An 18,214-nucleotide genomic window follows, 5' to 3' on the forward strand; every position below is an offset into this window, starting at 1 on the left:
GCCCATACATAAGCTACTTTGCCATAAAAAGACAGAGAAAATTTTCAGAGAAACAGAACTGAGTCAAAATCTCTGAGTATGACATATCACATAACTGAAAATGCAACAGCTTTCTGATCAAACAAGTGAGCATTCCTCTATAAATGTTTTTTTTTTTTTTTTAAATAAGTAAATAAAAGAAGGAAATGATCCTTGCTCCCTGTGGCCATTAGAACTTCCCACCAGAAAGACAGAAAAAGCACTTTTTATTATTTACCTTTGATATTCTCCAGTATTAGCATGATGAGATCGTTGCATAATCCTTTGCCTTTCTTGCTTTATAAAAATAACACAATATAAAATAATAAAACAATTCAGATGTCAGAGAAAAAATAAATTAAATCATTCTATCACTACCAAAAATTCTTTCTAGTTGGGGGAAAACCAACTGGGGTCCTCATATTTCTATTTATTATTATTCTCCTCTAAACACCTTTATTTTTGTATTGTATTTATGGAATCAGAATGTTAGAGATGGACTATATCTCAGATTTCACCGAATCTAATCCCCTTATTTTATAGATGAGATGACAGATGACTCTGTCAGTACAGACTTTTAAATGAATCAATATAGCCCTGAGGATATAAGGAGAGCTTAAATTTACTATAAAAAATAAATATTGAATTTTGATAGCAATTCTATAGTAACCAAAAATAGAGAGGACTCTCTCCAGTTTCTGGGGAACTGGTAGATTCAGAGGAGAGCTTCTCTGTGAAAGTCAACTCACAAAAAGAGCAGTTTTCTAAAATTAAAATCTGATCAAAGGTAAGGAAAAAGACATTTACTAGGCTGCTTCCCCGCCCCTGTACCATTCCCCATTCCCACATCCTTGGCTCCAAGAACCCTAGGAAATATTAAGCAATATCTAAATGACTGTATCCTGGAAGCTGTCATTAAAGAGACAAGGATATAGCAATCTCAGGTATGATAACAAAATAAATGGCCTACCCCATATATAAAAAGACATTTTTCTTAGAAAAATATAAGAAATAATTTCTAATATAGTTTCCGTTTTGAAGACATTACAAAATATCTATTTGCCAATATAATTCACTTACACTGCTAAAATTTTTTTGAAAAAAAAATCAGATTCTGACAATTATAAAAATAAAAATTTTAAATTCTGAATAAGAAATTGAAAATTTTAATTTCCAGGATTTTTTCCCATTTACTAAACTAATTTTTGACTAGAAATAAAAGAGTATTGTGATTCAATTATCACTACATGCACATTTCTATGTAGGCAAAACTGCCACGGCAACTTGGTAAGTCTGTTGCCTTACAAGTCTGACTTTTAAACCAAAATTACAAAAAATGCAGGCCAAATTTTTGCCAACAGGGCTTTTGTCCATAAGATGGCCCCTAAATCCCCTCATGGGTACAGATAGATTACTTGACTACTTAATATTTTACTTTGCAAATTTTTTTCTTTTTGGATTATATTGTGAACACTGACATTTCCACAAAAATGAAAAAGGCCAAGACAGTGGCAATAACAGATGAGCACATAAAAGCATATTTCTCCCAGGAGTTCAACCTGGCATTAATTTGATATAAACATATGTACAAGCTGCTTAATCGATAATAAGACAACATAAAATATTATATAGGCTTTTACCATCTTATTTTCTTTGACATATATTTTATATTACTTTCTGTGAACTACATGTTTCAATTATGAAGGTAGAACAGAACATGTAATTTAACATAAAATTTTGGAGCATACAAACTAATAACTCAGTATACTTTTTAAAATATTCATAAAGTATTGTATTAATTTTTACTAAGAAGTTTGTTTGCTACAATGTTGAAAAAGTTTTCTGGAAACTGCATACTTATGAAAAATAATTCTTCTTTCAAGAAAATAATAATCCAACATTTTTATTTTCTAAGGCAAATGGCACTTATTAATCCCAAAATGAACAATATTAATCACAGTAGGCATGTGACTGCATGCTACTATTTATATTTTATATTCATAAAAGGCTCATTAATTTGCCTTTAAAAATTCTTACAAGGTAGGCAGAGAGTAAACAATGATAAACAAAATGACTTTCATTTGGGGGAAAAACAGGTCAAAAACTATAATTTCTTTTAGTGCATTTTTCAAATAAATAGAAAAGCAGCTGTTATTTATATATTGGGGTCTTTATCCCCTCACCTCCAAGAACTTTCGCTGCTTTGCTGCCCTGGCTGCTTCACGCTGTGCAGCGTATAAAGCTTCTTCTTCTAGTCTTAACTTCTCTTCTTGTAAGGCTAACTGTATATGAACAAAACAATAAGGGTTAACAAAAATCAGAACCTGTCTAACTGCTCTAAAATAATGAAATGCTTATTTATAAAATAAAAAAAAATTATTCACAACAAAAAAATTGGTTTTTACATGTTAGAGTAGAAATTTTAAGTTATTAATTTTTCAGCTTTTTCTATAACAAGTAAAACTTTGAACATTACTTAATAAGTTTATATTCTGTATTATGAAATGGTATCTCAATTTAGGCTTATGAATGTTTTCTCATTTTACAATGTATAATTAGTATTCACACCATTTCACTTTATATACTTTTATCCTATTATAATGCTGATGGTCTTCCCTAATCAATCAATGACAACATTTTCATTTACAAATGACCTCACTTCAATAAAGCTCTGATTCCACCAATGTGAGGGATACATTCAAGAGCTAAAACCACACTTCATCTATGCCTACCTTAACTCTGTCAGCTTTGCCTGTATTTGTCTGTAAATTTCCCACATTGGTTCTATTCAACATTGCCATATTTCTCATTCTCATTCTCTCCTCTCCTGGCTTCATAATATGATCAGTCTATTTGTTTTCCAACCTTACATAAGCATCCTTTATAGTTCTTTTGCACAATTCTTTGTAATGTGTGCCCAGTCATACTGAACATTTCTCTTGAGGTAATCCTCAAGTTTAATTTTCTGGAATTTCACTTAATTTTGGAGTTTTTCACACTTAATTAGCATAGCATTGCTTTGCTTTAAAACATTCAGTTTTATTATTGTTCAAAAATTCTCTGGAACATAGTTACTGTTAACTAAGTAGTATACAAGATGTCTATAGTAATAATCATATTTCTTAAAATATGAATTTTATGGGTTTTTACCCTTTGGCTAACATATGTTTTTGTTGCCTTTCTTTTTGATTGAACTAAACACCACTGTAAATTTCTATATCACTTGCTTTTTTAATAAAAAATATTTACGACGAATGCTACATGTATTTTCAAAACTGTTCTACTTGGATTAAAGACAATACTAATATATACTGTCATATCTGGAAAACTACATTTAAGTGCCATTAAGCAATAGTAATCATCCCATAAACATTAAGATAAACAGTAGTTAGGTTATCATCCTTGTAGTTACTTTTCCCCCTTCCTTTACAATATTAAACATACTAAAATTGTCCAAGAAACTGGACAGTAGTGAAATCCATTTTATAAGCAAAATAATTTTTCAAGCTTTTCTGTGAATCTGTTTTTCCACCAACTTTATAAGAATCAATCATTAGGTTTGGACACTTGGTTGATCCTCCTTATCTCTAACAGATGAGAAAACAGAGGTCCACACAATAGACAATTTGTTCAAAGTGGAACTTAGAAGCAAGGTTTCCTAGGGTCCAGTCCAGGATTCTTCCTACTTGACTATGCTGCCTGAAATATGTTTGACCATAGTCCCTCTTTGGAATTTAGGGTTATTTTCTTAAATTCCCACATATTTCTAAATACTATAGAACCAACTCCCTGTGAACTGAATGATTTATTGATTGACTATAACTTTTCACTGATTTACTAAGTCCCAATTAGATTAAATTATGAATCTAAAGATATTAATTCCTTTTATATATTACTTTGATAGTACTTCCTCAGAACACTTCAATGGAGTAGAGTTGCAGATGAAGAAAGAGAGGCACAAATCTGTTAAGTGACTTGCTCCTAGACAAGACTAGTGCTGGGGAAGTAACACAAATTGACTTCAAACTCCCCTCCTCTCTTTTGATCATAATACAACACTGTTACAAAGTGAACTGTGAAGAGATAGTCAACATAATACTTAACATCACAAAAAATTGAGAATGAAACACAACAAATATTCAACATGTATAACCCAAGAATTCTATTTACCTCTCTTTGAATTTTCAAATTAAATGTTTTCTGTTTTTCAGCAATAGAATCATAATGCCTCTCTCTTAGGTCAGCTATTTCTTCCTCAGTAAGGGGCCTAGATGAAAAAAGTACAAAATTTTTGCAATGTCAAAAAGTATTAAAGTAAATTAGTAGTATGATTTTAATAAATATTCTAGAAGCAACACTACAGTACTACTTCTATAGAAAAGTGAAGCAATACTAAATTTAAACTGGAATAACAGTACGATATTTATATTGTAATCACTCTGAGCCAGACTAATGACTTTTTACATTAAAAATAAGGAATATTAAATGAAAATGTTCTTGATTACTAAGAGCATAATTCTGAGATTAAAACATTACTACTTCTTCCTCATGTAACAAATGTAACTAACAAAAGTAAGAGAACTTTTAGAAAACTGGCTCCTTTTTAATGCTATTCTAGCATCCAAGTCTTTATTGATTAAAAGGGGCAAGTAAACTATGAAAAAATAGGACAATTAAAAAAATTTGCAACATGGAAGGAGGAGGAGAAAGCTTGCATTAAGAAACAGGGAAAATAATAAGTGTTCTTTTCCTTGGTTATTTTTAAAGACTGTGTTTAAAATTTTTTAAAATTTTATCACATTTATACAAATCAATCCTTACCTATGACTACTTCCTGGGCTTTCCCCCTGTTCCAAATAAATCAAATATTCATTAGATTTTATTAATCACCTTAAAAAAAGAAATCAATATGTTGAAAATATATATATGTAAATGATAGTATTTTTCTTTATTATTTTTAAAAATTTATTTTTTTTTGAAAAGAAAAAAAGAAAAAAGAAAAACAGAAAAGAAATACAAAACAAAAAAGAACAATGTCATGTGCCCAACAGAGCATTAGAGAGGACTGAAAATATATAACAAATGACCAGATCAAGAAAGTGTATATATATATATATATATTAATAGAAGAAATTATATTCACAAATGTCCATTTTTTCTTTACTTCCTTATAAATTGTTCTTTGGTGCTGAGAATATATTTTGAACTTCCTACCAAAACACTTTCTCATTCTTTTCAGGGGAATGGTAAAAACACTTTTAAAGCAAAACAAAACAAAAATAACATCAACATTCACCAATTATATATTATATATAAAATCAATGACTAATTAATGCTATCAGTCAATATTGTTTTACATAATCACATAATGTTCATTTTCCCTTTGAAAGCAAATCATAATTTTTAATTGAAAATAAAAATAAAGCATACTTTATTTTAAATATAAAGATGATGTAGCAGTTTTGGTTAGTAGTAGGGCTCAAACATAACATATCACTAATGTCATCATAGGAAATGTCATAAACAGGGATAGGCACCCCCTAGTGCCTACAATATAGTAAGCTTGATTCAATACCAAGCTACAATCAAAAGCTCAGACTGCCTGGACTTTGGGTTTCTCTTTATATTGATAGTGACTAAAGTTAAGACAGTTACTTGATTTGAAGTTAAAATGGTAAGAGTTGCATAAAAGACACTTCCAAAGAATACACTGATACAGATCCCCTTCCCTCAATCTCCTCTTCCCCCCCCCCACTAAAAATTTAATAAACAATAAATTATTAAAATAGATCTCTACTCAAATTGTTTAAAAACATTTAAGAACACCTTTAAAAAGAATTAACTAAAAAGAAAAGGATTATGGAAATGTGGAAATAAAACCTCTAACCAACTTCAGTAAATTAGGAAAGATGATCAAAAAACAAACAGGGTTAAATTCAAGTGAATGAAAGACGATGAGGAATATATGGCTAAAATGAGTTCTACAGAGAAGGTACAGCCACCGAATGAGTAAGCAAGATAATCCTTAAAAAGGAAAAATAACACTGTGACATACAGACAGTTTTAGATTCACATTATACAAATGCAACTAGGAGGGGGAACAAGACTACCTTACCTCACCTCTGGCTTTGGGCAGTTGATCTCCTGAGAGGTGGGGGAGATCCACTTATAGAAGCAAAAAATGTGTAATTTACATTTAAGAGCTAAGTTTTTCTTCAGTTATTAGTCCTAATTCACTATCTTTGACATAAAAAGTAATATTCTTATATTACAAAAGAGTGAACACAAAAATTAATGGCCAAGAACTCTGTGACTACGAGATCTTTTTTTCAACCCTTTATTAGTTTAAATAGTAGTGTAATAACTTAAAATCCTAAAGAAAATATGTAGTATACTTAACGCACAACTTTATGAACTGTGTATCAGAAATATTATTACCCCCCAAAATGAAGGCTCCAAGAGATAAGGGATCACACACAACCAGTCTTCAAAAGCAAATTTTTGTCCAGTCCAAGTTTAATGCTTTTTTCTCTACACCACACTGACTCAGAAGGTGTATGTCATGCTTGTTATGAGGCATTTTCTTGGGAATTTATAAGCAATAGTCTATATAACCTGAAAGGTCTTCACTAGTTATAGCATCCATGTACATCTTTTTTTGAAATATTGTGGGAAATCTGGTAATAAAAATGAAAGGGCGGAGGGAAGGAGAGGTGAGGTGTGATACAGAACAGCACAGGTCTTATGAAGGATCTATAAAAATCCTTTTAAGTTAAAAACTGGCATAATTTGTCTTGGAGAGAAGGATATGGAATGACAATAAAAATATTCACGTTATAAAATCATTAAAAACATACAGATCTGGGGATTTTCCTCTCCTCAACTGTCCTAAGAAATAGTTGGTTTATATAACCACTGGTTTAGGAAGCTTATAAAACCAATAACTAGTGGGCTGAATCCTAGGTTTTCCACTTCAAGTCTACTCCATCACACTGCTCAGTAAAGTAAATGAAAGGGTATCACAAAAAAAAATTTGTTCTTTACCTCTACATGAGAAAAGTGGATTAGAAAAATATAGTTCTCTTTCTTATTTAAAATACAGGGGAAAATTCCTGATGGAAAAGGTACTGACTGTCCTGAGCTTTCATAGAAGCTAATGAAACTTCCAAACAAGATTTAATTTAATCTTTAAAAGAAGACTAAATAGGTGTCTCTACTAGATCATTTAGGCATAGCTGCTGGGAATTAGCCTAGATAACTACTTGCAGTTTTTTGCAGTTATTTTTAACATGTTCACATTGTTTTTAGAAGAGGAAAATGAACTGGGTGATTTCCTTTTCTAAACTATCTAAAAACTGACAAGTAGAAAGAAAATTCAGAAATAACCACATTGTATCAATAATATTATCATTTAAATGTGTAAGTATAGAACTAGGGTATTATTAACTCAGCATCATAGTGCTGCCCTTTCTCCTTATATTCTCTCTTTGCCCAGTCACTTGAGATGAGATAGAAGATTAAAGGTCTCCCAGGCCTTATTACACGTCTGGCCCTAAGGTCCTGTAGCTTCCAGCATTGTCACCTGACTTACTTATATATGTTAAGGAGCTCTAGCCTTTGCTATTTGCGACAGTGTAGTACTTTTAGAACTTCCAGGCTTTTTTTTTTTTTTTTTTTTTCCTGTCATGAAGCAGAATATTTTTAACATTATTTCTTCAAATTAAAGTGTGAACTTGATTTTTCTATTTATACACAATTCATTTATTCTTTCACTCATCTTGGTAAATACACCTGGTTATTATAACCAAAATTTGAATAGAATTTAGGAGTTTATCCATGAAATAAAGAATCTTCAACTCTGCAATACTAAAAAAATTGAAAATACTTACTTCATCACTTTCTACTAGATTTTCAAACTGTAAAAATGAAACAAAAAAAATTGAGGTTAACATATTTAACATCTTACCAGAAATGATAGTAATCTCATTTTTAAAGATAATGTAATATAGCTGTTTGTAAGGACCTTGCAGTTGTCATCACCTTAAATAAATGATAAAATGATTTATCTCATTTGATTTTCCAAACAACTCTGGAGAATTGGAGGCAATTAATTACTTTATAACAGCAGCAAAAAATAAAAACTCTTCATTCAGAAATTTAATGAAAAAAGTTTTCCCTTCAAAATAGACAATTGCTAAAATTCTTCACATCACTTTTTGGGGCCTCATTAACTCTTTCAGAGGATAATGCTAAGTATTTTCTAGCCAACTATTCAAATGTATTTTCATATAAAGTTCTTTCTCACAAGTAGTTTCTAAAATCAGATTCTTTGTGGTTATTTTACCCATAAGTTTTTGAGTAAAGTTGTCTTTTTTGACAGATTAATACAAAGATTGACAACTTCTACTGAAACAAAAGTTCCAATAATGAAAACTATTCATGACTTACTATGTTAGTTCTTTTTTCAGGAATAATTTTTTTTTTACTTTTAAGAAAAATAAATGGAAGCAATACTCATCACTGTGAAAATACAAAACCAAAACTTCATGTTAAAAATTTCATGCTGCAGAAGCAAGAAATGTTTGTTTTAACTTGATAATTTGTCTTAATTGAATAAAACAGGGAATGCATGGACTCCTGAAATCATTAAAAAGCCATACCACACAGCACAAACTACTATGCTTGATAACAAGAATTGAAAAACAATCAACTATTTATAACAGTGACTTATTCAATGGGCTATTAATACTAAACACTAAAAAGATGTGTATATGTTAGAATTCAGTAAGGCTAGGTAACATGGAAAAAATGTATAGGCTTTGCTTCCTGTAAAGTTATTTTGTGGTTGGATCCTTTAGATTCTACAAAGTTGATAGATCCATTCTAATATATGGCTATCCAATGTATGGATTTAAAGATTATTTTATAACTTCTAATTCTATTTCTGTATTTGTCAGCTTTTTGCTAGACTGTTCACTACTTCAATTCACTATGTCCCTATGATATATAACATTAAGTAACATTTCTTGATCCATAAAATGGAAGGATGGTCTGAGGTGAACCCTAAGAAGACGCCTACCTTTAAATTTATGAGCCATCTTGTCAAAGCCAATTCTTTATCATGGCCTCTTGTCTCTTCTGTAACCTTGCTCCATGAATCATTTTTCTGCCATAAATTTTCAAGCTTTCCGTCCCTTAGATACAGACATGTTTAGTTCTCTTTTGCTCCTAAAAAAGCCCACAAACCTTCCTTTGACCCTGTCAATCTTTTCCACTATTATATCTTTCTTCTTTAATACTGTCAAACTTTTAGAAAGAACAGTCTATATTCATTCTCTCTATTTTTTTATGTCCTCTCCTCAACTCTTTACAATATAGATTCCATCTCCTGCCATTCTTCTAAAGTAGCTCAACTCCATGGTCACTGATAACCTCATTGTTAATAAATCCAGTGGCTCTTTTTCCATTTTCATCCACTGTACTCTTTCTGCTTTGATAGCTTTGCCTCCTAAAATACAAGTTCTTTTATTTAGTCATTCCCTTCTCCTTTACTGAGTCTTTAATTCTTAATTTAAAACATGAGTATTTCCCCAAATTATTTTCTTGGCACCATTCCCATTTCTCTAATTTCTTCACAAATGGTTTCTTTAATAATAATTCCTATCATCTTCTTCATATAAATGACTCCAAAATTTATTTATCCAAAGTCTTTTCCCAGCCCTTTAGTTCTACTTTCATCTGTGCCAATTCACACCAAAACCCATCAAATTCAGCATGTCCAAAACTGAACTCATCTTTCCATCTTATACATTTCATTTGTATAGATAGTACCACTTTTTTTAGTTATTTAGGCTCATAATTTCAATTATTTTAAGTTACTCCCTTATTCTCATTAGACACAATCGATTACTTGTCATATCCTGTCAATTACATCTTTGAAATCTTGCTTAAAAACATACCCTCTTTTCAACTATCATCCCACCTTTAGGCCTTCACCTCTTCTAATCTAATCTATTATATTGGTTTTCTAACTGGTCTTTCTTGTTCCAGATTTTTTTTCTCCAATTCATCTTTCACTCTTCTGTCCCCAGTTAGCACATACTTCAATGCACAACAGTGTTCCTCAAGAGTGACTCCTACATTGAATTATTTCCTGAGAATCATTCAAAGTCCTCTACAATATGGCTCTAAACCATATTACTAGTTTATCTTTTTTTGTTTGTTGTTGCTCAGTCATATTTAATTTTTGTCATTCCTATTTAGGGTTTTTTGGTAATGACACTGGAGTGCTTTGCTATTTCCTTCTCTAGAATAATTTATAGATGAGGAAATGGAGGCGCATAGGATTAAGTGACTTCTTCAGGGTCACATAACTATTAAATAGCTGAGGCTATATTCAAATTCAAAAAAATGTTTTTTTGACTTCAGACCCAGTACTCTATTCATCATGTTATCTACTTGCCCCAGATTATCTTTTACTATTCTTTATTTAACTTTACATTCCAGCCAAACTCGAAGAATCGCTGAACTCTGTTATCATCTTGATTTCTCTCATTTCTATTGTTCTGTTCATGCCATTTCCAATATCAATAATGAACTCCTCTTCATCTTTATTTGTGGACATACTCCTTCCTTCAGGTACTATTTTGTCCATGAAACCTTCCCAGATAAAAAGAGATCTCTCCTTTCAAAATGTGTCAGAGTATTTTGCTAGTATAACTTTTTTGCACTTATTTTACTTTCCCAATTAGTAGTTATTAGTATACTTTCTTCCTCTCGACTTCCCCATCAGATGTTCCTGAGGACAAGGTGCCCTATTCATCCCTCCAGGAAGCTTATTACTACAAGGTCCTTACTAGTTATCAGTACTCTCTGCCCCTTCAACTGGAAGACAAAGGGAAACCTTTGTTTATGAAGGGGACCCAGGCCAGTTAATCCCTTCCTTTCCACCAGATGGCACTTTTAAAGACTTCTCCAAAATGCCATCTCACCAGTTACCACTCCCCCATCTCAATCCTCTTCAATTTCCTTTTGTGTATTATTTCCTTCCACTAGATTGCAAGTTTCTTGAAGATAGCAACAATTTTTCTTTTTTTTTTGTATTTGTATCTCTAGCATCTAGCACAGTGCCCAGCACATAGAACATACTATATTACTTGGCTGTTTATAACTATATTCAGAATTCAGGGTAGCAGGCATTTATTAAATGTTTATTAAAATAATGCTAATAGGAGTATTAAATAAGAATAGATTGGATCACCATGCAATCACTATCACTAGAATTCATTTAAAGATTTCAAGAAATATCTTTATTGTGATAAAAATCAGTGGGATTAAGGAATATATATATATTTTATGGACTATTTGTGATTAATTGCAGTAGAACCTTCTGAGCTCTTTCTGATCTGATCACCCACAGTAGGACAAACCTAGCTATAGAGAATTCTATAGATTGTCATTAAACATTACATTTTAAAAAAATATTAAATGAGGCAAAATACATTTTACCAAAATGTTACCTTCTGGTACCAAAGTATATTTTGCCAGTAATTTATAACTACAAAGACATTTTAAAAAAAAAAACTGATTACAAATATTAAAAAGACTGACTCCATTCAAAAAAATGCACTTTAAAAAATCTAATTAAAAAAACCTAGTAACATTCTAACAAAATATTAACAATAATACTAGGTTCAATGAGTTACTAAAATAGTACTATAGCATCACAGAAATTGTGGTGATTATATGATGTGGGAAGAAGTAGCTTGATTTTATTATGAGAACACTCACTTTTAAACCACCCCCCCCACCCCCACCCCCCCACACATATATACAAAAGCAATAAAACAGCCTATCTAAATAATCTTATTTTAACTATTATTTTACCTACTGTCTTCTATAAGTCATATTTTAAAAAGAATTAGTTTAACATGTCTTTGAAATACAGTGTTATATTTTTGCATTTAAAAGTGATGATAATACTGCCTCTTTAAGAGAGAGTGGAAGGAAATCTGTATTATCTTGAAAATTCTGGGATTTTTTGTTTTGGCTAAGAAGCATTCTATTTCATACTGCCCTGAGACTTGTAGTGAAAGGCAAAAAAGAAAAAATCAAGGAAAATAAAAAAGAAATGAGATTAAAGACAATTCAGGGATGAAATTTTACTTAGCAACATCAGAAAAAAACCCTAAATGTATAATGACTTGAAAAATTACCCAGTTGAGAACTTAAAAAAAAAAAAAAAGCTTTCTTACTTGAAAATGGAAAAAGAAAAACTTTACAGGGGATGAGAAAGAAAATATCAACACAATGTTGGTTCATAGAGTCCATATAGTGTCCAGAGCAAAACAATGAAATCAAAAGGATAGGAAAAATAGGTTTTTTGAGGAACAGCTCCTGAAAATCACTCAAATTATAGAAGTCAAAACATAAAGAATAGCAACTAGCAGCTAGGTGGTGCAGTAGATAGAACATCAGCCCTGAAGTCAGGAGAACCTGAGTTCAAATCTGATCTCAGCCACTTAACACTTCCTAGCTATATGAACCTGGGCAAGTCACTTAACCCCAACTGCCTCAGTGCAAAACAAAACAAAACAAAACAAAACAACAACAAAAAAACCAACTAGTTCCACATCTCTGACATACTATTCACCCCCCTCTGAATGGTCTTTTTTCTGTCACTATCCTTTGCCTACCAGTTCTGTCCATTACTTTCTTTGGGCCCTAGTTAAAAACTTAAACTTTCTCTAAGAAAGCTACTCCTGATGGACTCTTCATTCTGATTAGTTTATACATTATATTCAAGATGTTCATAAAGTGCTCTACCAATTTTATTTCATAATTATTTCATGATTGCTCTCGTTAAATAGTATTTCCTCTCCTCAAATAAAACAAGCTAATATATTCAGTGTTCAGCAGATAAAACACTTGTTTAACAAATGAAATGAGATGTAATTCTTTAATTCAATTCAACATGTATTAAGTACCTAATATGTTATCCAGCATTCTACTTGCCTCTATAGTGAAATGCTCGCCTGTTGGGCACGTCCTGAAATACTTTGATCTGGGAAGAAGAAAAAAAATTTCACCATTAAGGAATGCAATTCAGTTCACAATATTATTTTATGTAACAGGATAAAATCATTTTCTTGAGTATATCTATAAAACTTCAAATACTTCATATAGTCAGCAAATCACAACCACAATTTTTTCCCATAAATGTCAGTGAAGCAGACTCTTACATTATTAAATTATGTTGTTAAATGTTTAATTATTAACATGTATATTAAATTGTTCTTTAAACGGTTATTTCATTTAAAAAAGAATCTTAAAACAATATTTTAGTTAACTATTAACTCAATTTATATGGCACTTATTTACTAATATTCGTGACACAAATATTACCCAAAACAGATGAATAATTTCGAATCTTTGCTACTATTCTTTTACCTTTTTATTTCAATAGAAATATTTTGCCAGAAACTATGTCCCTAAAGCAGAAAAAGGTACCTCCTAAAGCCAACATCAATATGGACTATTGTATGCTTTTTATATAACATTAAATAAAATTAGTTCAAAAATCATGTCCAATTGACATTTACATAAAAAGACAGAAGCATTTACTAATCCTGAAATTTATCATTGCCATAGTTTACAGCATAAAAGGTATACAAGTTGCCAAATAAATAAATTCTTTTTCCAAGATGTCTAGTACTTAACAATATGATAGACCTAACTGCTATATAATAGACCTTATACTAGATCTTTTCAAAAAGGATTATTACTAAAAGCAATTTGTTAAAAAGCAATATTATCATATTTTTTAGTCAATATAATTATCAGCATAAAAGAAGCTCTAACATCGAAGAGTGCCCCTGATTTAAAATCCATCCTTTAAAAATTACAATCAAGGCAATTCCCTTCACATTCCAATGCTTCCCTTTACTATCCATCTCAAATAACAAAGCAGGAATTTGAAAATGACCTGGAAATTGGTTAAAATATTCCTTTTCCTTTACTGACTTCCCCAGAAAAATAAGAAACTTTAGAACTTTATTTTGCTTAATTCATTACCATTCAGTATCAATAAATAAAAGCAGCACCATGTGTGTATAGAACTGCTTAAAAAATAAACACAGTGTTGGTTGACAGATCACATCTAGTTAATAACTTTCACATGGGGCAATAGTAAACAACAAAACATCTATAAAAAGGCCAAACAATGACAATGACTGGAACCATGTTACATGAAGAACTAGAAGAAAGATGTACCTCAGTTCACACCTCTCAGATTGCTTAAGATGAAAGGAAAAAATAATGATAACTGTTGGAGGGAATGTGGGAAAACTGGGACACTAATACATTGTTGGTAAATTAGTGAAATAATCCAACCATTCTGGAGAGTAATTTGGAATTAGGTTCAAAGGCTATCAAACTGTGTTTACCTTTGATCCAGCAGTGTTAGTAACATCTCTAAGTCTGTATCCCAAAGAGAATCTAAAAGAGGGAAAAGAACCCACATGTGCAGCAGCCCTTTTTGTAGTGGCAAGGAACTGGAAATCGAGTGGATGCCCATCAGTTGGGGAATGACTGAGTGAGTTATAGCATATGAAAGTGATAGAATATTATTGTTCTACAAGAAATGATGAGCAGGCTGATGTCAGAAAAGCCTTGCAAAGACACAGTAAGAAAAAGATTATGTGATGATCAACTATGATGGATTTGGCTCTTCTCAAAAATGTGATTCAAGACAATTCCAATAGATTTGGAATGAAAAATGCCATCTGCATCCAGAGAGAGAACTATTGAGACTGAATATAGATCAAAACATAATATTTTCACATTTTTGGTTGGTTGATTTGTTTTTTTTCTCCTGTGGTTTTTTCCTTCTTGTTTTCTTGCACATGACAAATATGTTAACATGTTTAAAAGAAATACACATATTTAACCTATATCAAACTGCTTATCTTGGGGAGAGGGAAGATAAAAGAAGGGAGAAAAATTTGGAACAGTCATACAAAAACGAATGTCAAAAGCTATCTTTACATGAATTTGGAAAAAAATAATACTATTAAAAAAAGATGTCAACTTAAAAGTGAGGCATAAAAAAAAATTAGGCCTTTTCAAAATCTTGAATTTTGTTCTTTATTCTTATACCATGTGAAAGAGGACTTGGACAATTCTCTGTTGTTCTGTGAGGTACAACTAGGATAAAGGAGTGGAAATTATAAGAAAGAACATTTTATTTCAATATGTAGAAAAGACTTTTAGAGCAATCAAAGCTATTCAACAATTGAATAAGCATAGGAGATTCTAGTCCTGAAAATTAAGACAGGATTATCCCATTTATATTTAATATTCTGAATTGACCTAAGATATCTGATAATGAAATAAATCAACTAAAATGTCAGTTGAGTCTAAATTCTGAAATCCTATAATTCCATACATAATCTAAAACTATATATCAGTAAGAGTACTTTAAAGTTTTTCAAACAGAAGAGGAAACGAAAATAAGTGGAATTCAGTGTGCAGGGACAAATATCAATAATAGATGGCATAATACTTTAGACACCTGTAAATTGAGAAACTTATCATGAATCCCTCATTTAAAGGGGGTCCTTTGTTCCCCAGGACACAAATGTAGTTGTTGAAGTTTATGGAGTAATTTAAAGTTTTAAAAACTTGTTATTTTTGATCCTCATAAGAACTTAGTGAGAGATTATTATTTCCATTTTACAGATGAGGGAAGTAAGTCTTAGAAAGGCTGAAGTTCAGTCTCTTAGTTAACAAGAATTAGAGATAATATTTGATTAAAAATAAGGTGAGTAAAACAGAGATATGCTTAATTGGGGGGGTAGTGGTAAGTGTTTTGGATTTGGATTCAGAAGAGTCTTGGCTGATGTATAGGTATATTTTTATGTATAATCTTGGCTCTGCTGTTTACTACCCACATGAACTTGGGCAACTCACTTAAGTTCAATTTTCTAAATGAAAAATTAAATTAATTTAAGGTAAGGGTTATTTTCTAGCTTTATTGTAGGATCATTATTGCCAAGATCATGAATCAAATCACGGAGATAAAAATAAAAAAAATGTTATCAGTGAGAGGTAGCTGGTGGAAAGTAAAGGAAAATACACCAGAGCATCAATAGTTTTATACTATTATCCCGGTTCTGAAATGAACAAATTATTTATGTTCAACATGGGGTGCTATAGTGCATTAGCCAAAAAAATTCCAACAGCAAAACATAAAATTGGATTGAAAGGGAAGAATAGATATAATCATTAGAGGTGACTGCAAAAGTTCAAGAGTTTATTTGTCTAAACTGGTGTGATAGCAATGGGAAAAGTGAAGTTGAAGGTAGGGTATAGGAATTTGAGTATTCATTTACAGTAAAGAGGCCACAGCAGTTAGAAATGATAAAGGGAAAGAAGGACGGTAACTGGATTTAACCAGTGAAAATCAATTTCTGCTGCAGAATTTTACCTAGAAGATGGACCAAAGTTGTTGCTGTTTCTATTAGGGGTTCATAAGTTCAATGGTAGTGAGTTCATCTCACTAAAAGTTGACATAAATAATGGCTGACCCCTTGCTGGAGATATTTTACAAGGAAATTCCAATTAGGGAAGGGAATGGACTAGATGACTAGTCTCTTCCAAGTCTGAATCTCTTTAATCTTCGAAAGGAAAGCTAGTGTCCAAAACTTTTTATACTGGGTATATTTCAGAAGCCAATGCAATAAAAGACCTTAGTCTTTAGTATCCACAGGGAACTGTGGATATTGATCCCTTCAAGAGAAGGGAGAAATGACAGATGCTTTGTTTTATTTAGCCCCTTTAACACTTTTGTTTTTAGTGATGGGAGGTCTCTAGAAGTGATTGTTTCTCCTTCACCAGAAGTTGTCAAGCAGGAAAGATGGACAATTTGGCAAAAGTACACTCAAACTCATTCCACATTATGGAATGTGTCTTAAGTAAGGTAGATTTGTGTTATGAAATTTTCAAAAAGCACTGGGTTGGTAAGCATAGACTCATTCTAGTCAATTTGAGCAACATCTGTAAAATGAGAAGATGGATTAAAGGTCTCTAGAAGTCAAAGACATAACTTCCTATAATTCTAATATATACATCTTTCTCAGTATTTTACAAAATTACTCTAGTAGCTTTCCATATTTTCTGCATCACAACTCTGTACTCAGATAGTTAACCCTTTTAAAAAATCTTTTCTTCCCAGATCTACTACTTATTCTCACAAATAGACTACTGAACGGTAAACTGGGTAGGTAATAGCAATTGTATCTATTTCTTTTGACACTGGACATCCACCAATGTGTGTGTATATGGAATCTTTATATAATATATATGTATATCTATATATACATACACAATATATATAAAAATTCTCTTTTGTTACATATACAAGCACTAATAGTCTACTCATCAATTCAATGAACAGTTTTCTTTTTCTTTTTCCTTAATAGTATATTATTTCCCCCAATACTTATAAACATGATTCAATTCTTCCTTCAAGCTCAAACTGGGGGCCATTAAGAGCAAAACAAAGGCAGGAATGTGGCACTAAACTGAATTAAGGCTGAACCCTTAACAATCTTTTTCTGTTCTGAATATTCTTCTCCAGGTATAACTACATAAAACTCCTTTTATTGACTACTAAGCATTTTACAAGTATGTACTTCATTCTAATATTGAAATACGAGGTACTTGAGTCATAGAAGTTGAGATTTAGAAGGGATTTTAGCAGACACAGAGATCCAAACCATACACTAAAGAAATTCCCACTATAACACATGCAATCAGTATTCATCTCAACTTTGCTTTCAGACCTCTAAAGATAAGGAACACAACACCTCTCCTGACAGTCATTCCATTTTAAAAAAACTCCAGCTATTGAGAAATTTTTCCTGACCTCAGATTAAATTTGTATTGCCTTGAAACTTCTATCCATTATATAGATGAGAGTAAAAGGTTAAGTGACTTGCATAGTCTGATACAACTAGAAACTGTTTGAAGGTTTGAAATTATTGATTCTTCATACATACTATATTCATCTGAAATACTGAGAAAGATATATACTATGCTGACTCTAATCTACAAATCATTATTTTAAAAAGCTCCTATCTGATTTTTCTATTCCTTTTTCAGAGGTTCCAAGTATAATAAGTCAAAGTTATCAAAT

The 18,214-nt window shown here is 31.3% G+C and overlaps 1 protein-coding gene across 4 annotated transcripts in view; it reads right to left on the reverse strand.

Annotated features, from left to right (window-relative positions):
• Positions 1–18,214, reverse strand: part of AP1AR (adaptor related protein complex 1 associated regulatory protein) — a 43,031-nt gene that overhangs the window by 12,741 nt on the left and 12,076 nt on the right. For 2 of the 4 annotated variants that reach the window (XM_051967132.1, XM_051967135.1), the window contains exons 2-7: positions 13,033–13,081; positions 7,908–7,934; positions 4,840–4,865; positions 4,189–4,285; positions 2,202–2,300; positions 257–315 (exon numbers count right to left, since the gene is read on the reverse strand). In XM_051967132.1, the coding sequence (XP_051823092.1) occupies positions 257–315; positions 2,202–2,300; positions 4,189–4,285; positions 4,840–4,865; positions 7,908–7,934; positions 13,033–13,081 (357 nt within the window). Of the gene's footprint in view, positions 1–256; positions 316–2,201; positions 2,301–4,188; positions 4,286–4,839; positions 4,866–6,133; positions 6,184–7,907; positions 7,935–13,032; positions 13,082–18,214 lie in introns of those variants that run through there. The other 2 variants (XM_051967134.1, XM_051967133.1) reach the window with 2 other exon arrangements.

Source organism: Antechinus flavipes, chromosome 6, assembly GCF_016432865.1.
Source record: "Antechinus flavipes isolate AdamAnt ecotype Samford, QLD, Australia chromosome 6, AdamAnt_v2, whole genome shotgun sequence".
Taxonomy (NCBI): Eukaryota; Metazoa; Chordata; class Mammalia; order Dasyuromorphia; family Dasyuridae; genus Antechinus; species Antechinus flavipes.